This window comes from Vollenhovia emeryi, unplaced genomic scaffold, assembly GCF_000949405.1.
Source record: "Vollenhovia emeryi isolate VEMERY1.0 unplaced genomic scaffold, V.emery_V1.0 DF939200.1, whole genome shotgun sequence".
Classification (NCBI taxonomy): domain Eukaryota; kingdom Metazoa; phylum Arthropoda; class Insecta; order Hymenoptera; family Formicidae; genus Vollenhovia; species Vollenhovia emeryi.
Genome location: NW_011967166.1, coordinates 357,119 through 382,149, shown reverse-complemented (window position 1 = coordinate 382,149; position 25,031 = coordinate 357,119). Strand labels below are relative to the sequence as shown.

The following is a 25,031-nucleotide window of genomic DNA, read 5'->3' as shown; positions in this document are numbered from 1 at the left end:
CTAGATCGTCTAATCGCTGCGTAAAAAGATTTGTCATTGAATGTGGACGTTGAAAACCTGCTATCTCATATTGGAAGCCTATCTCATTAAAGAGGACTTTCGTGTTTTTTTTTAAATTCAGATTCGGTTGCTCTGCGCGAAATGGAAATTAATGGAAGAAGAGAAAAAAAAGACTGCTAATATGTCAAAGATGAATAGTATGCATACAAATCAAGCAAGAAGAAAACACGTATGAAGAGTCAATTTAAAAAGTGTTGAACATCCGTTATTTAAACTCGAGTGGAAGATGTTCCGAGCGAAGGCACGGCGTAATAGGCATGTAACGTAATCGACTAACGACACGGCTAATGAACATTTATTCGCATAATTTTCAAACAAACTCTTGTACGAATCCTAGATCGAATGATATCTACTTCAACCCCGTGGGTCTAATTTTTAATTGCTGGTGGATAAGAGAAATACACAAGTAAAGCATTAATATCTATATGAATTTTTTTTTCTTTTCCTAAGTATCACATATTTTTGAGTGACTCAATTCATCTGATCTTACCCACTAAAATCTCAGTTAATAATCATAGACTGTGGATTCGATTAGGCAGTTATTATATGTAACTCAATGCGATTAAGGATCGGTACAAATGAGAGTAGGGAGTGTAACACTAATTTACACCGCAAACATAATGGTCTTATCGACGCGGAACAGATTATAACTCCGCAATATAATTGGAACCATTTAGCGAATTAATTCCGCGGCCTCGCAACGGTCTCGTGAAGGTACGACGCCTTTCAACCACGCGAGTCCATTCTTACACTGAGAAAAATGTCCGATTAAATATAATCGGATAATCCAATTACATGATAACAAACGGATATGTCCGATTAAATTGTATATCCGATGAAAAATTTGATCGGTTTTTTAATCAAATTTCATCGGTAATTGCATTTCATCGGATAAATTTCATCGGATATATCCATAATTTAATCGGAAAAAGTAATCGGAAAAATTAACCATCGGACATACTATTTAATTGGTTTATCCGATGAAAATTTTTCTCAGTGTACATTCGCGGAAACTCATTGTCAGTTAAACAGACCGGCAACAATCTTTCAGACAATCTTTCGCAATCGTTTGTAAACCGTTTAGAATTGTAAAGCACAATTTCAAAAAGCATAACATCTTACTCAGCTCGCTTGATTTGAGTTTTGTAATTTTAATGTTGCATAAATTTACATGTAAATGTGTTCGTGTAAACTTTGTATTCCATTTCTGGAAAAGCAAACGATTTTCTCATTTTATAATACGTTACGTTAAAGTTAAGTAGAAAAAAAAATTTTAACTTTCGTATCTTTTTATTGGCTTCCGCGTTGCATAATTTCGAAAAGTGCAAGCAATACGATCGTTTAAATGCGATTATAATTGACAGTTCTCCAAGATATTCTCCCGCATCTCGTAACACATATCTAATGATCGTATGAAGAACTCGCGTATGAGAGACGCGATTGTCATTACAGCTTTGATAAAGTGTGTGTCAAGCAGCGTAATCAAAGGGCTCGAATATTATTGTTTCAGTATCTTCAGAGCGGTTGGCTGAAAGGCTATAGCTTCCGATGCCAACCGGTGGATTATTCGTCCAGCTCCATGGGCCTCAGAATGGCAAGAACCTGCTGGTGGTACTATTTTAGCAAATTTACCGAGTTCTTCGATACGGTGAGTATCGATTTTCACTTGACTTGTCGATACAAGATAAACCGGAGCTGATGCGAAAGCGTAAAAGTGCCATTCGATAAATTCATCTTACAACCAGCATAAATTTCGAGGAGCATCGGGTCCGAAATATTTGTCGACGACTCTGAGTAATTTGTAGAGAGATAGCTGGCTCCGCCTGTATCTGTCGCTTCATTTAATTTCTACACTTTTAAAGATGTATTGAAACTACCCGGCTTGCCTCTCGTTCTATTTCTCTTGTCTGTTCTCATTACAAAGCACAAAGAATTGCCGTCTTGTTTACGGGCGTATTATATTTATATAAATATTGTGTAAGAATATGAAACTTGCGAAACTTGAATCGGAATGGCATTTATTATGCTATTAGAGAGTTGATAAACTAACCCGTTGGGGAGATACTTTAAGCAAAATTATCCAAGTATCGAGAGAAGCGAAGAGAGTGACCGAAAAATGTGCTTGATTTTGTAGCTGTTCTTTATTCTGAGAAAGAAGAACCAACACGTCTCAACGCTTCACGTAATTCATCATGGGGTAATGCCTTTTTCCGTGTGGATGGGGGTGAAATTTGCACCGGGCGGCCACAGCACATTTTTTGCCCTCCTAAACACCTTCGTGCACATCGTGATGTACTTCTACTACATGCTGGCCGCGGTGGGGCCGCACGTCCATAAGTACCTCTGGTGGAAGAAGTATCTCACTACCATGCAAATGGTGAGTTCAGCATTACCTCGTGTTATTACGAATTTACAAGTGACAATTAGCAGCTATTGCGGATTTTTCTTATACAATGATGGACTCGAAGGGCCGGGGAAAAAAGCGATCGTGGACGCGTTTAAAAATTCGCACTCGCGGAAGATGTGTAGCTCTTAATCATAAAAACAACCGTTTCCAATAAAATTAATTAAATTAATGGAATTGACAAAGCGGATTAAAGTGAATCGCCGACCGAATTCTCAATTTGAAATCACGTTCACTTTGTAATCCCACCCATCTGTAGGTTTCTCTAGCCTTTGAAATATAATGCATCGATATACCTCAGGTCACAGCGATTCGGCACAAATTTTGTATGCATTAATAGAGTTTTTATTGTCTCACCTAACACCTTGTCCTCCTGATTTCAGATACAATTCGTGATGATCATGTGCCATCAGTTCCAATTGCTCTTCACCGAGTGCAACTATCCGCGCGGTTTCATGATCTGGATCGGCTTGCACGGTGTCCTGTTCCTCGGGTTGTTCTCGGATTTCTATAAGACGAAGTACACGAGCGGCGCGAAGAGAAGTTCCGAGAAGAAGATGCAGAACGGCACATCCGGTGGGGCCTGCATGCCGGTTTTGGATGGTAACGACTGCGCGACGCACAACGGCGTGTCCTCGTACGCCACGATCTACAACAAGGAGTACAACAGCTGTTACAGCAACGGCACGAACAACGGCTACGTCGCCAACAATAACATCACGGAGAAGAAGCTCGCTTAGGACACGTGGGAAGCTCGGACATTTCTTTCGGTGTGCCGGTCAACCGCTCGTCTTATCGTACCTACAATTACCATTCGTCTATCGTGAAAAATCACTTCGCAACATGTTCACAAACTTAGGCGTGAGAACACGAAGCCAGATTACACGCGTGTGTAAGGAGGACAAAGGGACGAGGATGAAAGAACTGGCATGTATAAAGCGAGACACGTCTCGTTAAATATTCTGCGTTGTTAGCAGAGCAGTAGTTGTGTTCACTAACATAGTATCATCGACGAAAGGGCTGTTACGATGTCCGTGTTAAAAATAATAGGAGTAAAAGGGAGAAACGCGATTGCAGCTGATCGCTAGGAAAAAGAAAACGTTGCGGAATCTTCATTATCGAGTCTTGGTGAGATACAGCGTGGTCTTTAAACTAGTGATTTGTGACATCTGCCATACAGAAAATAGAACATCGATAATACTATCGGGAAATCGTTAATAGTACAGATAAGAGCATTAGCGAAAAGAGAAAAAAAACGAGAAGACTTTGTAGTTTTCATATTTGACGTTACGGAAAATTGTGCCGCGACTTGTAAAATCTCTAAACTGCGACTAGTTTGGCAATGCCGATTAGAGAATTGGGGGGGGGGGGGGGGTCGCATTCGACGGGATTCATGAACGTGAGCACAGGCTGGATAACATTAAAGCGCACATAACTTTATATGACGAGGAATGTGGAGCATTTGTCGTTGATTAGATAATTATACTGGCAAGAGCGGCGTGTTCGTTGTGCGTGCAATTTTTTGTACTGGTACGTAATGTACGTGTCGAATACGAGTGTGGATGTTTTTTAGTCGTACGTAATTTTTCAAGGCATTATCCTCCCATTGAGGCACATTGCTGATAGTAAACCCTTTCTCCCCTTTTTTAATATCATTACCGACTCTGTCTCCTTCTAGCTCCGACTGTGTTCAAAGCTCCGGTGTTCTTAAAAAAATTCGTACAGAGTGAATTCGCCCGAGGTATACAGAGTTGACTAAAATTACATTGGCAGTTGTAAAAGGATTCGTAAAAATGATCGCCAATAAGTTATTGGAAAATGCCTCGTTTCCCTTTCCTAACAACTTGTCGAGTTTTTCCCACGGTAATTCTTTATCTTGCCATTATTTAATCAGTTTTCCAAACATGACAATCCTTAATTATTACGATTGCAAATTTACCTTGTATTTCCCCTAAATTGCTTTTATTTTAAGTTCCCCAGACTTATCTTGCTTGTAAAATGTATTTTATTTATATTGTCCTGTATCGCTAAATAGCGATAACCTGTTTAACGTTAATAATCTTTTCACTCTCTCTCTCTACTTTTCGTTGCTTATTTTAACATTGATAATTTTACTTTTTACCGCCCGTCGTTCCACAACTTCACGAAAACCTTACGAATTGTTAGCGGCATGTATCAAAGTCATCTCCATTTAATTCACCGCGTGGCTTGATTCTACTACTAGTGGCACGGTGACGTCTAGAGTGAGCTGCCGAAAAGAATTTGTTCGTCGCTTTGATCGCTTTGTCATCAAGCACGAACGCAATGTTGAGAGCCGCACTGCGGCTCGCTGATATCGTGCACGGCGCAACACGGGCGCTTTGATCGATCCGAAAAGGTACACGACCATTCATCGCGAGAATCACAAAGCTCTACTGTTGTAGAATCAAGCTCCAGGAAAGGGAGCGTGCACTGTGAATAACGAGCCTCTCTCTTACACGCAATCCGCAAATTTCGCGGTCGCGGAGAAGTGCGAGCGAGTGCAAATGTGTCTCGAGATGTCTTGTACACACGCACGCACACATGCGCGAATATATTCGAGGGGGAAGGGCAAATGTTTAGAGATCGTAATAGTCGCACTATAAGATTAATATATTTGTATACACTTCCTATTTTTATGAATATATTATTTATGGTGATCCAGACTTAATAAAATCTCTGATGATAAAACGTTTCTCTCGACTGTAATAAATTCAACCTCGGCTATTTTTACAGGCGGATAAGCTAGCTCTAGCGAACGAAAGTGAGAGAATTTAAAGCGTTATAGTCTTACATCGTGTTCGTCGGAATGAGCTTCCTCATGAAAGTACACACACACACACATACACGAGCGACGATCAGTTTGTGAGACAATCGAAAATGAGTGTCGCCACCGAGAAGCGTTCGCGCATTTTTCTTCTCATTTGTGCGTACAACGAGTATCTCGCATTTGTAAAACGTTCCAATCCGAGCTTCATCCAGACGCGCAAAAGCGCGTACAGAGCCCGAATGTGAGTTAGAAAAACATTAGCTAATGAGAATAAGTATGTTTCCACAGATTATTATGCGCTTAGAGTTAATTTGTCCACGTAAAAACGCGTCTCCTACGTTCCCGAGTTGTCGCGACGCGTTTCGGGATTGGCGTTGCGCGCTCGTCGCCGATTTTGCACCGTCTATTTGAGTCGTTCATTACCTATTTGTTTTCTCGAAGCTCAGCTTTCGTCACTGTCCGATTCCAGGGGACTCTGGTCCACGTCTCCATTGTAGCGAAATACGAACGACAACGCATATATGCATAATCTAAAAAACTGCCGTAACACGAATAAAGAGCGTGCACAAAATTTCGTAAGAGGCGCACGGAATTGAAGGGCGGAGACCTAAACCGAGAGAAACGTCTAGCGAGTTCTCTCCCGAGCGTTTGGTGATTAGGGCTTTGCGCAGATCTTTTTATCTTACGCACAATTAAAATGCGATAAAAAGTAAAGTTACTTCCTAACTAGTTAGACGTCTAGGTGGTAGTTGAACGTACTGCGTTACGTTGCATCTTAGTCTTGTTTAAGTTGTGATATTGCGGTATAACAGTACTAATTAAACGTGTTGAACGTGGGAGGATAACATTCGACGAGATAGACGACGCGGCGTGAATTGCAACTTTTTTATGGGTATCTTAATTGTTTTTAGCGAGAATAGCGAATCGTGCTAGAACTGAATGACCGAGTGTCAGCGACGGATCCTGTTGCTCGAACAGAACGCACAGAATCGAAGGATCGCGCAAAACGTTTGCGCTCCCTCGCCGGAGACCGCCGATAAACGGTTTGTAAAACTTTTGTCGGCGGAGCCCGATCTTGGGATTTTCTGGCTTTTCTTTCATCCTTGTTAATTAATTAACGAGCGCAATACTTTCCCTAGAATGTCGTTGCTACTGCACTTTGCACCTTATTGACTTAAGTAAGCGAGCGAAACCTTGGTTCGTCTCTCGCGCATTGACCGCGCAATATTTTTTTCAACGAAAAACCGGATCGGCCGCGACAGCTTTTGCGCGGCGCAGCTTGAATCTCTTTCTAAATCTAGTTATTTATGGAGGAAGTGACTACCGCTATATTTACTACGAGGTAATTACATTAATGTTTCGTTCTTCTTGTATTTCAAGCGACATTTTTGCGAAACAATTCCGGGAGTTCGTGTGAAACGGTAGACTACCGTATATACGCTGTACTTTGCTTATTTGCAAATTTAAAATTGCGTTATTCTTGAAACTTGTACGTTGCATCTACGTTTTCCTAAAGTAATTCTTTACTTTCGTTGTTTCCGTAACGATAAGTTCCATGCGAAGCGCAAAGATCCGCATCAAGACTTTAGAGTGTAAGGCCGAGTGATAAAAGCGACACTTTCACGTGTACATATATGTGGAAACGAGCGATCTGTGCGCGTATGGTGTGTGCTGTCACGTTTTACAATTTCATGTTTTCAGGCGCACTCGAGAGATCCGCCGAAAGTGCGAGAAACTGCGACAATGCCAGAGCGTATCGCGTCATGTACCTAAACGTTACGAGCTCTGTAATGATTCTCATTATATTTTTGTACATAATTGGGGAGAATTACGAGAGAACAATAAAACGATTGAAACGAAAGGAGACTCGGCGTACACTCGACTACCCGCGAGGAGGTTGACGACACGCACGCGCCCTGCGGAATTTGTCCAATTTGAAAATGAACTCGGCGTCGAGTTCTTTCTTAAGAAAGGACGATACGTATATAACATAATTAATTAATATTTGCATAAACGAGAATTTTCATATACCCTGAACTTTCCGTATACGTAAAAGGTTGAATTATTAAATAAATTTCTCACAATTGAGACTTTGAACGTAGGCATAGTAAATATAGACTGAGCGTCCCGTTGAATAAGCTGAAGCTTGTGAAGAGAGAGAGAGAGAGAGAAGACTTTCCTTACAAGATCGTTTGATGCGAGTATCTTTACGTGTAGGCAAAAAGTTTTTAAAACGCCAGACACTCCTTAAATTTATTTCATCTCCCGTACAGCACCGAAGCTTTCAGAAACATTTCAGAAAACATTGTTGCAATGTTGCAATGTTTCTGAAATGTTCCCGAAAGCTTCGGTGCTCTGCCCAGTGAGAAATGATTCGTCGATCGACGTCGATCCACGAATCATTTCTCACTGGGTATGGGCTGAGCACTGCAAACATTTCAGTACATTAATATCGCAAGGTTGATCTGATTATGAATGCATACATAATTTTTAAGTAACGAATAATAGACAATAGGCAACTTACGCATCGCTCACCCTGCGGTCGTCCCGCCCCGCCGTCGCCCGCCGCCTTTCTCCGAGCCTTTCCCGCCTCTGTCGACAACATGGCTGCCTCCGCCGCGGCGCATTTCCGATAAACGCCGCCCGACCGCGCGATCGCGAAAATACGATTGCGCGGCGCTCCCGACGTCAACGGGATGCTGGTGCGATTCTGCACTTTCGGCAACCTCTGCTCCTAAAATTGTAAACGTAAAGATATAGTCGCGTCGATTCGTGAAAACATATTTGTGTAATATACAAATTATGTGGCCTTCGTGTACTAATCTCGTGCTATGATCAGTCAAATCTGAAATTTCGCAGCGTCGCGTTGAAATTTTATTCAATGGAAATTCCAGATTTGACCAATCGCAGCGCGGGGTCATTTTTTAATCCGGATCATTTTGATCTCGCGAAAGCAGCCCGGCTTCGCACGGTCTATGCGCATCGCGAGGATGTATTCTCGTTGCGATCTACGCTATGCTTACCGTTCGCGTTGCAACGCGAGCGAACTCTCACGTTCACGCGATAGAGCAAACGTTACTGCGGCAGACGTCTCGGTACGGCGCCGATTACGCCCGATACTTCCTCGTCGAGCGCGTCGCGACGCCGCTCGACAATTGTGCAATTGCGCCCCGGGGACTCCGTCAACGGCCGTAAAAACTTCAGCGACAGCTTCACCCTCGGTACGACGCGAGTCAGTCTAGCAAACTGGCCGTCGGTCAGGTAGGACACGCGCGATCGTATGATAATTCAGCGTTGCGCGCGAGCTGCAGGACACGCGACGCTTATTCGCTTCCCAGTGAGAAATGATTCGTCGATCGACATCGACGTCGAATCATTTCTCACTGGGAAGCGACACCCCAGTCGGAAATGACACGGTCGATCGACGAGAATCATTTCTGACCGGGACGGAGACCGCCCAGTGAGAAATGATTCGTCGATCGATGTCGAATCGACGTCAATTTGACGGTATCGATGTCGTTTCGACAACGATCGAGGCAAAGATTCCCTCGAGCCGCCGTCATTTCGCATAGAACACGCTCGTGCAGTTTTCCCAGCGAATCCTTTCGCATTCGCAGCTCGTCCGCGCTCGCGTTACTACCAGCGGCTCTAAGTGTCCCCGCTAAACTACGTTACTTACTTTTCGCACGATACCGCAATTATTCGGCAAGAGAGAGGACCGTCGATCGTCTTCACCTAGCGCGCTCGGAACGTTCGCGAGGAACAAAAGAAGGCGACCGGAAGCGACGGGCGGCCGCGCGCGCTCTCCCGCGCGGCTCCCCGGGCGCCCGGGACGCCGCAGCGACTCGCGTAGTACGCGCAGCAGTACGTCCCGCAAACATGGCGCCCGAATGAAGGACGCCGTACGCGAGTGCCTGCCAGATCCGCCGTCGCGTTACGCACACGTCCGCACGCAGTCGGCCCAGCGAGGTCGGCCCGTCCCGTTCGCAGAATGAGCAACCTGTCGCCGTTCGGCGGCGGCAAGAACCCGCCCTGGGTCCGCAATGCAGGTGAGAGCGACGCGTGCACGTCGCGCGCGCGCGCGCGCGCGTGTCCCTCTTTTTTTTCTTCCTTTCCTCGCCACACGAATCAGCGGATTCCCGTGCATCGGTCGCGGTTTCCCTCCCCCCCCCCTCCCCCTCTCGTCGTTCCGTGTGCAACGTGCGACGGAAGAGGCTGCCAAGTTATTATCTCTTCCCTTCTCCTGTCCGTCCCACCCGCGTTCGACCCCCTCGCACCCTTGGCCGCCGTTACACAAGCCGCGTCGACGCGTGCCGTCGCCGTGGCGCGCGCACCGCGTTTCCCTCCGGAGCTCCCGGGGGAGACGCTCGTCTCTCTTGTTTCCCCTCCCCCCCCCCCTCCAGGTTGATCCTCCGTGTTGTCGATCGCGCCGCGCGCGACCTTTGCCACGGGCTAAAACTTGTTTGTCACGCGGGAGATCGGCGTCGCCGGGATACATACAGGGCCCGCGCACAATGATCTTTGTTGTCTCTGCGACAGGACAAGGCATACAAAACATCCAGCAGCAAATGCTGGGCCAGGCCATGAGCAGCATCGGAGGGCAGCCCATGGTGCAGTACCAGCAGCAGACCCAGCAGGTCTACCCGCAGAGTCTGGGATTGCAGCAGGTGGGCATGTCGCGGCACGGCGCTCTCGCTCCGGTGTCTGATCGGTCCCAGCGAACGCCAGTGTGATGTAACACGCGTGTTGCATTGGGCGCTCGCTGGGATTGTAACGGGACGCATGTAACCGACACAAAACTTTCACATTTGCACGCAGCCCAACATCACCATGGCATCCATGGCCACTCTCGGCTCGAATTTGTCGTCTGGTATAGCCGGACAGCTGTATCCGCAGGTTGCTACCGTTTCGTACCCGACGCCGCGTGCGCTGAACACCAACGCCTTTCAGCCCTCCGTAGCTGGCGTTCCGCAGCAGGTTCAGCAGAACGTACCTTCGTCGTCGACGAAACAGCGAGTCTTCACGGGTACAGTTACCAAAGTACACGACAACTTCGGATTTGTAGACGAAGATGTATTTTTTCAAACTGGGTGAGCAAACTCGATTAATTTCTTCCCGTCTCCTCCCTCTCTCACTTTTGCACACGAGTTCCAACGAGTCTCCTTCCCGCTCTGTTTCAGCGCGTGCGTGAAGGGATCTAATCCCGTAGTGGGAGACCGCGTGCTCGTAGAGGCATCGTACAACCCTTCGATGCCGTTCAAATGGAACGCCACTAGAATACAAGTGCTGCCCATGGGTAATAATAGCAACAACGCCAACACTCAGCAGACTAACCAGCCGAACCGTCAGCAGCAGCAGCAGCAACAGCAACAGCCGAACAGGACGTCCGGCACTTACAATGCTGTACCTCCTCCCAACGAAAATCCTAATAACAGGTGACGATAAATCGTTGACTGGCTACAACGGTGTGCGATCTAGATCGGCATTTCTGCGATACGCAGTAGTGCCGTTTGAATTTGCGTATAAAATATCGAATATTCGAATCCTCTCGCACAATATTGATGTTAAATAATTTGACTTTACCGACCCTACTCGATATCTACTTATTAATTTGAAGACGGTCGTTGAGGACGGGCTTTAAATAATCGAGGCTTTGAATCCGAATATAGATTTTGAAACCGAGTCCGAGTTTCAAAGTGGGCGTCACGTGCACGCGATATTTCATCGACGGAATTGTACTTTCCATTGTAGTAGGTTCACGACAAGCACGACTAATTCCAACACGACCAGCAACCGTAACAAAGTCAGTAGAGTGAGAGAAAGATCGCCCCGCGAGCGGAGAAACGACGACGAGGAGATAGAGAGAAAGAGACGCCGCGAAGAACGAATAAGAGAGCGCGAGAAGAAGGAGGACCGGAGCCCGTCGAGGACCAGGAGGAGCAAATCGCCGAGACCTCGTCGGCGTACACGAGTCGTGCCGCGTTACATGGTTCAAATACCGAAAATTGCGCTTGACCTGTAAGTGCAACGATTAATCTGTCTCGACGAAACGCGCACCACTGGCCGAGTTTTATTGCTGCTTCTTATCACAGGCCTGAAGCAGACGTTCTTGAAATAAGAAGACGCTATCAAAATATGTACATTCCTAGCGACTTCTTTTCCACTAACTTCAGATGGGTCGATGCCTTTCCACCGCATATGCCGTTCACACTTAATAAACCGTGCTCCTTCCACGTTATGCATAAAGATGTCGATCCGTGTAATGAAAATACAGCAGTACTAGAACCATCGGATGCCGATTATTTATTCTCTGCGAAGGTCTGTCAAGAAGCTGTGTCGTCGTTAGATGACGAGATACAAGCGCGCCGAGATTTCTAGCGCGATACAAGTCGGGATACATACGCGTTATGTCGAAATTGTTTTTTCATGTATTGAATGTCTCTTAATTATTTTTAGGTCATGCTCATATCCATGCCAGCCATGGAAGAGATATACAAAAGGTGTTGTGGCGTTTCCGAGGACAGGGATCCCGATCGCGATTACGTTCACCCTACACGCCTTATAAATTTCTTAGTAGGCTTGCGGGGCAAAAACGAGACAATGGCTATAGGTGGGCCGTGGAGTCCCTCGTTGGACGGTCCTAATCCTGAAAAAGATCCGTCTGTGTTAATCAGGACGGCCGTGAGGACCTGTAAAGCGCTTACCGGCATAGATTTGTCCAGTTGCACACAGTGGTACGTCTTTTCCAATAGAAATACCTTTCGTTGAATGTACGTCTCTGGAGCACTCTCATAGGCAGCTTTTTTTTAAAGCCCCGATTTGTTACAAAGAGCAATGTGATATCACCGAGTTCTTCCGCCCGTTAATATTGCACACCCTGTGTACTTCCGTCGTTACTACTTTACAAACCGAAAAGGTCACAATTGCGGAACTCTTCATTTTTTAAAAAGTTTCGTCCTCTTCTCTCTCTCTTTTTTTTTCTTAATTGTCTAGGGCTACATTTCTCTAGAACTATCTTCTTCTACAACGTTCAAAACGAGTTATTCGAAAAACAAAAATCAAGACAGAACACTATATGGCGTTAAGATATCTATCCGATAGGTGTACTATCCACGATCTCGACAGAGAGTAACTTCTAACATCAGTTCTCTGACTTGGTAAACTAAGATTGTAGCTCGATCTCTGCAGTGGAGGTATGTATTTATTCTAAACACGAGCGACCGATGGAGATTGTTGCTGCACTGGATCCCGGTTTCGAGCACACCCCCCCTCCGTCGACGACGATACACGAGCAGTGTCGCGGCAGACAAATCATCACTATTCTATTATTATATGATTGTGACCCACTGAGTTGTGCTTTCTCTCTCAAATGGTCTCTACGTTGTGCGCTGTACGTGGCTTTGTATGCAGTGCGTGGGCTTTACGAACAAGCGAGCGAACACTTAGCATATAAGGCAACGCTAAGCGGCATTAATCTGAGTTGACGTTTGCGTATTGTTTTTCCTTGCGGCACAGGTACCGCTTCCTGGAACTCTACTACAGACGCGCAGAAACGACCCACAAGTCCGGGCGAGTGGTACCCTCTCGCGTTGAAACCGTCATACTATTTCTCCCAGATGTTTGGAGCTGTGTACCTACCAGATTGGAATGGGACGGGCTGCAACTCAACTATAAGAAACAACTGGAGCGAAAGCTGCTGCGTGCCGCCTCTAATCCCGACGATTTGGACGCTGCCAATGAGACTGATGAGGCTGCCGCCGCTGATCAAAAGGCACTGCCCACATCATCCCATATATTACTTTATATTACCTTTTTATTACATTATTATATATTTATATATATATATATTCGTGCTACCGTTTCTCCCCATTACTAAACTGGATTTTCAATAGGCTATACTTGTCCATCGATCCTATCAGTAAGTTAATCTATCTCGGAGACTGTATCTTGCCTTGGTTTCTTTCGCGCAACAGATCGCACTCGTCGATTTTGAAGTCTTAATTTAAATCTCGGGTTAACGTATTGAGGTATTCTTCATCGATAGACGACAGTAAAATTATTCCAAGGTACTTGCGTCGTTGGTAGACTGTTAGACTCCGGTTCCCTTTCTCAGTGACAGAGTCTGTGAACTTGACTTCTTCCGTAAGATAAGCTGGTCTTAGCTTTATGGGACAAGTCATTTGACGACATCGCACAATTAAAGCGTCGGATACGTAAAACTTTTAATAAGGCAAAGTCTGTATGTACATAACTATATTAAGCTCACCGTTTTATATGTGTAAATTAACAACTCTTAATACAAACGCTTTTAAATGTCGCAAACGAGGATCGACGGGTAATGTATCGCTCCCTTAGCCAATGGCAGTCACATTGCATTAACAAGAGAAGCAAGCAAGCCTAGCTCGGAGAAGAGCGCAGCTGAGCCATTCCCTTTCCTGAAACCTTCACCAACATTGAGAAATCATTCAAAAGTTTTCATTTAATCATCGTTTTATACTACAACATTATTGATATTATCCATAACCTACCGATCACACAGACACCAGAGCCAGGACACTATGAGATTCTAGCAGTTACTTGAGTCATACTTGACGGTCATCGTGAATGAAGATATGTGTATATCGTTACAATGTGAGAGAGTGATGAAAGAATGAAGAGGGAGTGGTTTCGTTTCGTTATAGGGGCTGCTTCTGTTTTGTAGTTTTCTCTCTGGGCTTTTTACTTCTCTTTTAATAACGCGTACTTTCTTTTTCCAGGACGACTCGATGCCCGAGAAAAAGGATCCTACGCACTATTCCGAGCTAGATCCCAAATCGATGAATGTTAGTACTTCAAACAAATCCCATCTCTATTCTGGCGCTGTCAAATTCAAATCTAACATGTCTTAATAATTCTAGGTGAATGAACTACGTCAAGAGCTAGCAGCTCGTAATTTAAGCTCGAAGGGCTTAAAGTCGCAATTGTTAGCCAGACTTTTGAAGGCAGTAAAATCCGAGCAAGCCAAAGAGGAGGGTCGGCAAGACGAGGCGGACGAAAACGAAGAGGACGTCTCGCCACCGTCAAAAGAAGAGGACGAGAAAAAATTCAGAGATAATAAGGATGTAAGCAGCAAATATGCGTATATGCACTTGAATGGTTTTATTGGAGACATGAATATTGAGTACATAAAATTATTTCTTGAGAATAGTTCAGGTCTTTAATATCTATTCGTTCGCATTGTTTACAGCATGATGAAGATAAGAGGAAGCTTTATGAACGCGAACGTACTGTGCTCGAGAAGAGGTACACTCTGCCCGATTCATCGCACATTATCGTTCATCCGTCTAGAATGGCTAAAAGTGGCAAATTTGACTGCACAGTGATGTCTTTGAGCGTACTGTTGGACTACAGACCAGAAGATACCAAGGTATCTTATATTTTAGAAATTATTTTCACGTATTTCAAGAATGACATTTTATACAACAATCTTTCGAATATGTAGGAACATTCTTTTGAAGTATCTCTGTTCGCGGAACTGTTCAACGAAATGTTGATGCGGGATTACGGTTTCCGTATTTATCGTTCGTTGTCCAGCCTTCCCGAAAAGACCAAGGAGAAGGATGAAGACAAGAAAAAAGATAAGAAAGATGATAAAAGAGATGACAAGAAGGACGATAAGAGGAAGGAAGATGAGAAGAAATCCAGTAAGAAGGATGAAAAGCGAGACGATAAGAAGAGAGAGGACGCCAAGGATAAGAAGGACGACAAAGACGCCAAATGTAAGGTGGACGACAAAGACAGGGAAAAGGAGAAAAATGATGATGAAGATGAAGATGAAGATGACGAATCAGATGTAAGAGAAAGAGAATTCATTTTTTACATTTCACATTTCATGTTTCGTATAAAAACATTTTCTTTAACTGACGAGAAATATGTTGCAAATGAGTAACATTTGTAACATATAATAATAGATCAATTGTAATTATAAACATTGTCATCACTTACACAGGATGATGATTCCGTCAAAGACGGTAGGAGAGACAAGGATAAGGACGGAAAGAAGAGAAAAACGAAATTATACACGCATGATCCTTACCTTTTACTCTCGTTCGTGTATTTCGATCAGACGCATTGTGGATACATATTTGACAAGGATATTGAAGAACTTATTTATACCCTGGGATTGAACTTGTCTAGAGCTCAAGTACGGAAACTAGTACAAAAAGTTGTTACAAGAGATTCTCTGCATTATCGCAAATTAACAGACAAATCGAAAGAGGACGACTTAAAGGATGAGAAAAAAGATGACAAGGAAGGCGACAAGGGTGAATTCACCAAAGCGGAGAACGAGGAGGACATATTGCGTTCACTTGCCCTCGGTAATGTGCATCTCCTCTCACATTTCCTTATATACATATAATATGAAAACACCCAACATGCGACTAAGTTTAATTATTACTATATGTTTACAGGAAATAAAAAATTGTTACCTGTATTTGTGGGTGGCGGACCGCCCTCGAAAAGAGCGCGGAGAGAGGATTGTATCGTAGAAAGAACTGATGAAGAAACGATTCCGGAAGGTATCGTTATGTACAAAGGCTCTTTGCTAGATGTAGAAAAACTTGTCAGTCAGTTGAAAAGATCTGAGAAGGCGCGTTTAGATACCGAGGATCGTATGATGGAATTGCAGCATGAGCTAACTGTAGTCAACGATAAGTCTATAAAACAAACTAATAGTATTAAGGGTCTTTCGGAAGATTTGAAAATGTACAAAGATAAATTACGGGGCTCAGATGAGAAGCTCAAGAAAGTCTCTGTAAGTATACTCGTTTTCTGTTACATGATTTGATTTGCAAAGAGTACGGAATATCATCTCCTTACATTTCCTACAGACGGATTGCCATACTTATCTAACTGCGGTAAAGAATATGTATCACATAGCGGCCAAAATGATGCAGAGTGATACGAGAAAAGTAGAGGTAGTAGAAATTCAAGATGAAAAGGTTAGCGGAGAGATAAATGGTTCCGAGATGGAGAGCAAATTTAAAACCGACACCAGGTGGGGAGATAACAAAGTCCAAGTGAAAAAGGAACCCGTCGATGTAGACAAGGATAAGAAATCTGACAATAAAACTTCTGTCAAGAGAGAAATTACCGAAGCGGACAAGGAGAAGAAATAAAGCATATTATCTATTTATTATAGTAGACGATATCTGCACCGACACGAATAAAAGTCTAATCTTATTTCACACGCACGTGTGCACGCACGTGTGCACGCACGTGTGCTGTTAGTGACACGAAAAAAGAAAAAGCAGATGCAACTAGCAACAAGTTCATCCGATACCAAAAATTACGTCATTGGGACTCGATTTTGTAACTTTTTCCACTCGAGTGATAATATGTGGTGGCATCTTCAAACAACAAAAATAGAGAAGCACTTAAAGTCATGCATAACAGTTCATAGATAGGAAAATATTTTACGTTGCAATTTTATGCATCATTCAGAAAAAAAAATGGATAAATTTAAAAAGGGGGCTTTTAAAATACCATTGATCTGCCATTAAGTGCCAGATATTGATACACCATTGTTATATGTTCAAAACTATGTTAACACCACAGTTACTTGATTCAGATAAATAGCTCGTGAAGGTTTTTACTGAAAATAATAGTAACGCAAATATGTACTTCGTACGAAACGTTTCCATCATTGTTCCATCACTTGTCTATGTTACGCAAACATCAAATAATTTCTTAAATGAATTTAACTTAACCGTAAGAGCGTGTTTCGATATATTTTTGTGTATTTTTAAATTTAAGTTATAATATAACATAATTAAACAGCATAACGTTAAATTAAAAGTACATTTTGTTATCGAATTATTCATCATTTTTTAAACTATATATTTTTCCTAATGGAAACAGATTGATAATTTTAATTCTAACATATAATACATGATTTAACGCAATAAATATTTAATGCAATAAATGTAATACCAATCGTAAAGTTATAACAATATTTGGTTTCAGATATATCTGTATTATTGCGTTTTTTCTTGCATCGTGTGCTGCTGATTTTATGATGTAATCAACGCAGCATGAAGTATTTGAAGAATCATCCTTTTCGAGTATGTTTATGAAAAAGAAGTTTATATCAAATTTATCCAAGAGGAACAAAATTTTTCAAGAATTTCGAGAGTAATTAGGTATTTGTTACTGCGCAGCAATAACAATAATTTCTTCTCGTACATTGTAGATTGAAAAATGTATACAGTTTCAAAGCAATTCAATGAGCGTTTCTTTTCATAGCCTAATCTAGTAAGTACGATTTCATAATATTCTTTAAGTTACGCATTGTAACGTCCACCGAATGTCAGACACATTTATCCAAAAAAAAATATACTTCACAAAAACGTGTTCTCGAACGTGAGCGATCCATGCGCGATGCCCGCGTTCTATCTCCCTGACTTGCAGTTTGCAACTCATAATGCCAAGGATACTATTTTGTACATAGTTTATCTATTATATAGAAATTTTTTGTAGTTTGTTAATAGGCCACATTCTTGTCAAAAAAAAAAGGACGAAAGTAGCGCTATGCGTGAGTATAAAATAAGAGCATAAAATACGCGAGCAGTTCCGAATCTGTGAATGTGTCAACGTTATAGAAACCTTTAATTTAAAAATAACTGTAATCTCCTTGGGCACATGGTAGTCAAGAATAAGACGGTAAAAATAAAAATTGTTTAAACAGTAACGTATGCGTAACAATTTATAATGCATACACCGATTCGCTCTCGAATACAAACAATAACTTTTGTTTATTCGGATTAGTCTTGAAACTTAATGCGGTTGCGTACTTAAGCTTGAATATCTATTAATTTTTAATAAAATTTAATACCGTTCTTATGGAACTCGAGACAAATATAGAACCACAGGTTGTTAATTTGTCATATTTTATTCACAATTTATGAAAAAATATAGTGCAATCTGTGCATCAAAAATCCTTTTTAGAACATCTAATTTTATCATATTTACTCTGTTATTGTGGAACGCGAGTTTTTGAACAATTTTTCCGAAATAATGAGTCAAGAAAATAACGTGAGAATGGGATAAAGTTAAGAAACCGTTCATTCTCAATGTCGCCTACACAAGTCCCCAAAATTTACCCAAGTACGTGTAAATTCACTGTAGATGACATTAAGAATCAAACGTTTTGGAGATTCATGCATACGAAAATTATCTTTATTTGCAGAAAATAGGTGAATTCATGTGTTAATATTTATATGATATAGAAAGCATTATATATAGACCCCGAGATAATAATTTTATTTATATCTTCAATGAATTTTCGTCGTAAGACGAATAGGAGGGCGAGAGCGAATTAATGTCACTCTGGACATTTCTCCCCCATCTTCTCGAGCAACTCCTTGTTATCGCGAATCATCTTTTCCAGACGTTCCTTCGTTGCCTGTGTCTGCCTCTGCTCCAGTTTGCGCTTAGCAGACTCTATCGCAGTTCGGTACCCAGTGACGTTGCGGAAAATCTTTATGTGCTTGTCGCCCGCAGCCAACAGGTATTCCCCCATAGCGTCGAATGCCAAGCATGTTACGGGCCCTACAAGAAAGTATCGAAGAGTTCATCAAGTTCTCTAAACCGTCGCGAAAACCAACGTGTGACATCTGCGTATAATTTTACCGAAGAAGATGTCCTCTATGGTGGTATCCAGAGCACCGGTGATAGTCGAGTAGAAAGATATGGACGATCCATGGGCGATTACGAGAACCTCCGCGTTCGGGGATAGGACGAGGCTCGCTGGTGCCGCGGTGTTCCAGGTGCCGGTCATCAAAACGTGCGGATCCTCTCCCTTTTCGAATTCGACTGAAAGAAGAACAGATGCGTCGCGCAACAATCTCGTACGCACAGACCCTAAACGTTTTGCCGGCGATATTATTACTTTTCGTGTTGTAGAAACGATACGTCCCGTCCTTGGACACGGTGGCCATGTGACTGGTGTCGGCGCTGAAGCCGAAATCGTGAACCCCGGACGTGTGCCCGGCGAGGTCGAACGCCTTAGTCACAGTCTTGAACTCCCCAGATTTGCTGAAGACCACCTCCCACACGTTCACGTCCGGTGTAAAGCCTTGCAAAGGGAACGCATATCCTATTAAAGTCTCCGTACACTTGTCTCACCACCAGGTTCTGTTGAACGGCAAGACAGCTCTCCTTACCCGAGGCAGCGACGAATCGACCGCAAGGTGATATGCGTGCGCGATAAGTAGATCCCAGATGCATCTCCACCGTCGCCAGCGTCTGTCCTTTCAAGTCCCATATAATAAGATCGTTCACTTTGCTGCACGTGATGATGTATTTCCCGGTGCACGCGATATCCATCCCAACCACATCGTCAGTGTGACGCTAATAAAAAGATACACAAGGCATAAGCAGATCTATACAATAGCTAAGTCGTAAATAATATTTGGTTCAGCGCAAAATAAAATGACTCTGTTATATCCGTTATTATATTTTGAGAAAATCTTTCTAGAAGAAGTACGGGCAATAGAAGGAAACATTTGAAACAAATGATACAGAGACGAGATCGTGATACCTGTGGGAACTCCAGCGCCTTGGTCGCAGAGGCCAAGTGACCGTCCGGTTTCTTCGCGATCTTGTACACCTCGATGGCATTTGCCACAGCTTTGTGGATGATGAACGCCTTGCCGTCCGGGGACCAGCGTATCAGAGTCGCGTGATCGAATTCTATGTTAACGCGCAGAGATTTGCGATCTTTCGACGTGAAGTCCTTCGCGTACCACAGCAACACGGTGCGATCTGCAAAATTAAGTTGGATTAATGCGTGGCACATAAAAGCATTCTTGACTACGTTATGCAATATTGCCAGAGTTTTTAAATTTTCCCCGGACAGCCTGTGAAATTCTATTCTGCATTTTTGTACTTCTTTTTTCACGAGCAATTTTTTTTTTCAATTGTACTCAACTCGGAAAACTATCGGATGACGGAGAAGGTACTGCAATATTACAAATATAATATTAATCTAGGAGGAAGTAACAAATTTAAAAAAAAGGGAAATAAACGTACAGTGAACGTCTTACTATTCGATTAATTAAATAATGTAGGATAAGTAACTGTGAAGTGTGAATCTGTTATTACAAAGTTTTATTCAACAATTAATAATCTCAATTCATCAAAATATACAATAATCGTCGAACGTACAATTCATGGAAACTGAACGAAATATCCTGATGAGAAGACAATCCTGATTTAAAACGGTACGTATTTATCACAAAATTTAACGTTGGGGTCCATAACAAATGTCCTTACATATTACTCTTTATTCTACAAATAAACAGATATCATGCACTCTGATATTTTCAACCTATTTAACATTCCTAAAAATTCAAGTAAAATTGGCCGCAACTATAATAAAAAGTTGCCTATTTAATTAAAGTCCCTTTGAGCTTAAACTGCTTACACTCTAATTAAATAAATATAGAACGTTTCTAAGTTTTCATTCCTCGGACAATGATTGAAACTGTAAAAATCGCGACGCAGTTATGAATTCTATAATATAGCGCATCCCAAGATTATCTTGGCTTCTTATTCGGCGGTGGCATAAGATCCGTGTCGTCCCGCGCAAATCTGTACTTCTCGATAAAGTCGAGAAGCCGCTCCTTCGTAACCGGCTTGTTGATGCTCTTGCACACGGACTCGGCGGTCGCGACGGAATTAGGAAACGACTTGTCTATCCGCTGGCGCATGAAGAGCCACTGGCCATTCTCGAATTTGCACTCGACAATCGTGTTGTCCAAATCTTTTATCTGCTTGGTAATCTTCATCGTGCCGTACGGCGTCTTCAATCCTCCCACGTAAAGGTGGCCAATCTTCCGCGGCAGGATCCCCACGCCCGTTTCCGTGACAATCTTGAGTTTAAAGTCGACGGAGTTCAACGACAACGGTTTCCATTTCAACACCTCCGCGGACACTCCCGTGCAGTACTTCTCCTTGGCGGGTTGAAATATCAGGCCGTCCGGCTCGTGAGAGAGCTGCTTGGCGAACTTCTCGCCCAGCAGGCTCTTGCTCTGCGTCACGTCCCAGAAATACTTGACTCGCACCGAGAACGGCTCCCGTTCTTTTATCAATCGTCCCTCCTTCATCGCCCTTAGCCTGCCGGCGATTATTTTGTTCTCGATGATGAAATACCGATCAGGATGAAACGGCAATTTACTAACGTCCTGTCCGTCGTACATAATAACGTCGTACACCAAGTATCTAGGAATATTCTTGCCCCTATCTTTGTCAATCACCATCTCCTGCAAAAGTTAAAATCTTGTTGCAGATACAGCTCTAATCTACGCAGCTCGCGGTTCTATGAAACATCTGTTGCAACTCACTCCGTCCAACAGGGTATCTCTCAGACCGCGGTTTTCTCGCAAGTGTGGAAATGTCAGACCGTTTACTTCAAAAACGCTGTTTTCCCTGTCTATGAAGAATACGTCTCCGTCACCCTGTATCAACATCATGTACCTAAACAAAAATTTATTATTTATATTTTTCATACTTGTATATACAAAGCGATATTGAAAGTGACGGTTAACGTACACAAATACACTTCCAACTAACCTTGTGCCATCGGCTTTCCAGGACACTCTGTACGGCTTTCTGTGTAACAGCGTAAGATTGTCGCAATCCATGGACACAGGCTGGGAGCCGGGGAACCCCGAGTCTTCCCATCCGCAGATCTCCTGGACTCGGCCCTGGATTCCAAAGAGCCTCTTCTTTTCCAGGACAGGAGTGACGCCAGGTACGCCGGCCATGAACACCGGGTTTCTATTGAATATCTCGCGCCTCTTCCTCTTGCCCTTCTCCTCCCGGCCGTTGTCGTTGTCGGTGCTCGGCCCCTCGTCCGCGTCCGCGACGTTGGCCTCGTCGTACTCCAGGCACCAGGCCGGCCTCGCGGGCGGCGGCGGCGCGTCCGACACGTCGTCGTACCGCTGGTAGAGCTCCTTTATGTAATCGCCCTTGTAAATTCCAGGTGGCCGCGCGGTGGCGAACTCGGCGATACCAGCGTCGACGCTGGTACCGTCCACCTCTACCAAGTAGCTGATTACGAGGAAGCCCGTCCGGTTGAAGCCATGCGTGCAGTGCACGCCGATGACGTCCAGGGGATTGTGAGCGATAAAGTTCCTACAGAGCTGGACGAAGGCGCGGGTCTGCTCCTCGGACGGGGTCTCGCCGTGGCCGCGGCACTGCAGCTTGACGTATTTACAATCGTACTCCTCTATGCTCTCCTTGTCGTAGAACCTGGACGTGTTGGTCAGGTCTATCCACAGGCCCATCTTGAGCTTCTGGCTCTTGAGATTCGCGAAGAACATATCGACGTTGAAGCGGCAGCCCTCGGGCACCTGGCTGTCGTAGGCCGAGGACAGGGGCGTCTTGAAGGCGAGAAACTTGCCCTGGATCAGCCGCATCGCCTTGCGCGGACAGTCGAGCCAGCGGGGTGGCACCCCGCGCAAGTTCTTGCTGTCGCCCGACATCTCTCCGGCGCTCAAGGACGCGAAAGGGCAGGCTCGGGGTCCTGCGGCAAGCAGGCCAGCATCTCACTCGCTTAGCCGCGCGGCGAGGAGGGATAGTGAAGTCAAATCAAAGATAGTCACTGCCAGAATCACGGCGGTCTAACCTACTTCCTCGCCCCCGGAGCAACCGTCGCCCGCGGCGCGCGGGACTTGCCGGCGCGACCTCGCCGCGCCACCGAAGCCCGCACTCGGCCCGAGGTCGGAAGGGGATCCTTGGAATGGATGCGGCGAGCCGATTCTCAATTCATCGCTACGACGGAGTCACCAAAACATGCGGTAAGCAACGACATCAACCATGGTGACCGCCATTGCGTGCAACTGCGCGCTACGCGGCTTGTCATTTTCCCATCGCGACGATCTCTCGATCTCGCGAGATTCTCGGGACGCGGGCGGCGCGCGCCAAATACGAACGTTGGATTTCGAGAGGCGAGTCGAGACGCGCGTCCCTCCGGTTTCTCACCTCGGGGCTGCTTTCGCGAGAAGATCCAAGTGATCCAGATTCAAGTGACCTTGCGCGACGACCGGTCAAATCTGGAATCTTATCGAACAACGTCTCAACGTGACGCTATGAAATTTCGGACTTGGCCCATCGTAGCGCAGGGTCATTTTAATCTCGATCATTTTCATCTTCTCGCGTAAAGCAGCCCAGAGATTGACCAGTTTATTTATCCCGACGAGAGACGACGCGTCTCTCGAAGGCAATATCGGTTCAATAAAGTTTTTCAAGCTCTCACGGATTCACGCTAAAGGAAAAGGATTTTCGTGATCGAGCCGCTGGGGATTTAAAGCTTCGCTGGGAGATTCGGTTGGCAGCGCTGCTCCGCGTTTTAGCGCGCTCTAGAGACTACGCGTGGAAGTACTCGAGTGTACAAAACCGTGCACCGCCATCGATAAAACATTCGAGATCCATCTCTCAGGGTAAAAGGCTGGGACGCGAAATAAAATTCACTGTATACGAAAAATGTATCCAGTATATGCCCCGGTAGTCGAACTGGTTGAGACGCACGCCTAGAGGGAAGGGGGAGGTCCAGGTTCAAACCCCGGTAATATTTTTCGCAATAAATTTTATGCGTTGAAAGACACATTGCCAGTTATGGCCGATCGTAAGCTTAAACATATGTATACAAAGTTGGAGAAAATCGGTGCGGCCATTGCCCGATCCCCTTGTTAAGGCCTGTGTCCACGATGCTAGAACTTGGACCAAGTTCTAGCATCGTGGACATTGGGCTTTAGTATGATACTCGGACTGAAATGCCCGTGTAAACTTCTCCACTCGGATGAAGCCACAAGTAGGATCATCCCTGGGTGTAGAACGGGCATAATAGCACAGTGCATTGTACTATTACTTCCCTAAAGGGCACGATTGAAACTTAGGAAATAACTGAACAATTACGCTCAGAGCCTATCCCGAGAAGTTCCGCGATACGCGTTCGGGAATCTTGGAACCGAAATCCTGAGCCTCGGACGTTCGACTTCTTAGTAAACAAAACATGTATACACTAAACATACGCTGCCCTCGGCTGAACATCAGCCGCGGATCACGGCTATATACCGCCGAGAATAGAAAGCACGGGAGCGAGTCGCGCAAGTCGACAACCGAAAAATCGCAGTAGTTCGCCGGCGAAGAAAAATATATTCCGGCCTTGAAAGCCAGTGGCGTGTCATCGGCGCCACGGCCAGTCCCCCCCTTTTATTTTTTGTTCGCTGCCGCGCGCGAATTTAGCCGCGTTAAAAGCCGCTCCGGGAATAATTCGCGAGGACGAGCTCCGTAGAACGTGACTCACCGTCGGTTCGAGCGAATGTAGCACGATCCAGGGTGATCGGCACCGAGATCTCTTCTCGGCCGTGTCAAGATGTATCCCCGTACAGCGCGCGTGTCCAAAAGACATCTTTAGGACGTCTTTGAGTCGTCTTTTAGGACCTGAACAGAACGGCTGCTTTGCAACTGTTGTAAAATTCGTGAATCTGATTGGCGCACTCTCTTAATCTTGAGTGAAGTTAAGAGCATGCGCCAATGAGATTCACGAAATGCAGCAGTTGCAAAGCAGCTTCTTCTGCTGAACGCGGCCAATAACTGTCTTATGTGTTAAGAGTACAAGACAGCCATTCTGCTCAGGCCCTTAGACATGTATGTCTAAAAGACGACTTAAAGATGTCTTAACGATGTCTTTTAGACACGCGTGCTGTATGGGTCCCGAACCCTTCCCCTAGT

At 44.4% G+C, this 25,031-nt stretch overlaps 5 protein-coding genes across 8 annotated transcripts in view; 2 read left to right on the top strand and 3 right to left on the bottom strand.

Annotated features, from left to right (window-relative positions):
* LOC105561807 (elongation of very long chain fatty acids protein AAEL008004) overlaps positions 1-7,113 on the top strand; it is a 30,540-nt gene extending 23,427 nt beyond the window's left edge. For all 3 annotated transcript variants that reach the window (XM_012012129.1, XM_012012130.1, XM_012012131.1), the window contains exons 4-6: positions 1,571-1,708; positions 2,195-2,437; positions 2,848-7,113. In XM_012012129.1, coding sequence (XP_011867519.1) covers positions 1,571-1,708; positions 2,195-2,437; positions 2,848-3,204 — 738 coding nt within the window. In that variant the 3' untranslated portion in view covers positions 3,205-7,113. The remainder of the gene's footprint in view (positions 1-1,570; positions 1,709-2,194; positions 2,438-2,847) is intronic.
* Positions 7,114-7,637: 524 nt separating this feature from the next.
* On the bottom strand, positions 7,638-9,133 carry LOC105561817. Its single transcript, XM_012012142.1, has 3 exons — positions 9,109-9,133; positions 8,932-9,056; positions 7,638-7,986 (listed from the first exon to the last, which is right to left on the bottom strand). Exons 1-3 carry the CDS (start codon positions 9,131-9,133, stop codon positions 7,699-7,701), a joined length of 438 nt encoding a protein of 145 aa, XP_011867532.1. The 3' UTR covers positions 7,638-7,698.
* On the top strand, positions 9,095-17,081 carry LOC105561805 (cell division cycle and apoptosis regulator protein 1-like). 2 transcript variants are annotated; one of them, XM_012012122.1, is made up of 15 exons: positions 9,095-9,301; positions 9,792-9,919; positions 10,071-10,342; positions 10,433-10,687; positions 11,007-11,270; positions 11,345-11,570; positions 11,709-11,986; positions 12,768-13,023; positions 14,009-14,074; positions 14,150-14,353; positions 14,479-14,658; positions 14,734-15,084; positions 15,241-15,610; positions 15,704-16,047; positions 16,124-17,081. In XM_012012122.1, the coding sequence occupies exons 1-15, from the start codon at positions 9,244-9,246 to the stop codon at positions 16,409-16,411; spliced, it is 3,540 nt and encodes a 1,179-aa protein (XP_011867512.1). In that variant the 5' UTR covers positions 9,095-9,243; the 3' UTR covers positions 16,412-17,081. The 2 variants fall into 2 exon arrangements, with proteins under 2 accessions (XP_011867512.1, XP_011867511.1); XM_012012121.1 differs by having other exon boundaries at positions 11,004-11,270.
* Positions 17,082-18,615: 1,534 nt separating this feature from the next.
* LOC105561816 (transducin beta-like protein 2) lies at positions 18,616-20,466 on the bottom strand. The gene is made up of 6 exons (XM_012012141.1): positions 20,460-20,466; positions 19,834-20,057; positions 19,457-19,643; positions 19,183-19,368; positions 18,924-19,106; positions 18,616-18,842 (listed from the first exon to the last, which is right to left on the bottom strand). Exons 1-6 carry the CDS (start codon positions 20,464-20,466, stop codon positions 18,616-18,618), a joined length of 1,014 nt encoding a protein of 337 aa, XP_011867531.1.
* Positions 20,386-24,500, bottom strand: LOC105561802 (mRNA-capping enzyme). Its single transcript, XM_012012118.1, has 3 exons — positions 21,867-24,500; positions 21,638-21,770; positions 20,386-21,556 (listed from the first exon to the last, which is right to left on the bottom strand). The coding sequence occupies exons 1-3, from the start codon at positions 22,778-22,780 to the stop codon at positions 20,831-20,833; spliced, it is 1,773 nt and encodes a 590-aa protein (XP_011867508.1). The 5' UTR covers positions 22,781-24,500; the 3' UTR covers positions 20,386-20,830.
* Between the last annotated feature and the right edge of the window lie 531 nt (positions 24,501-25,031).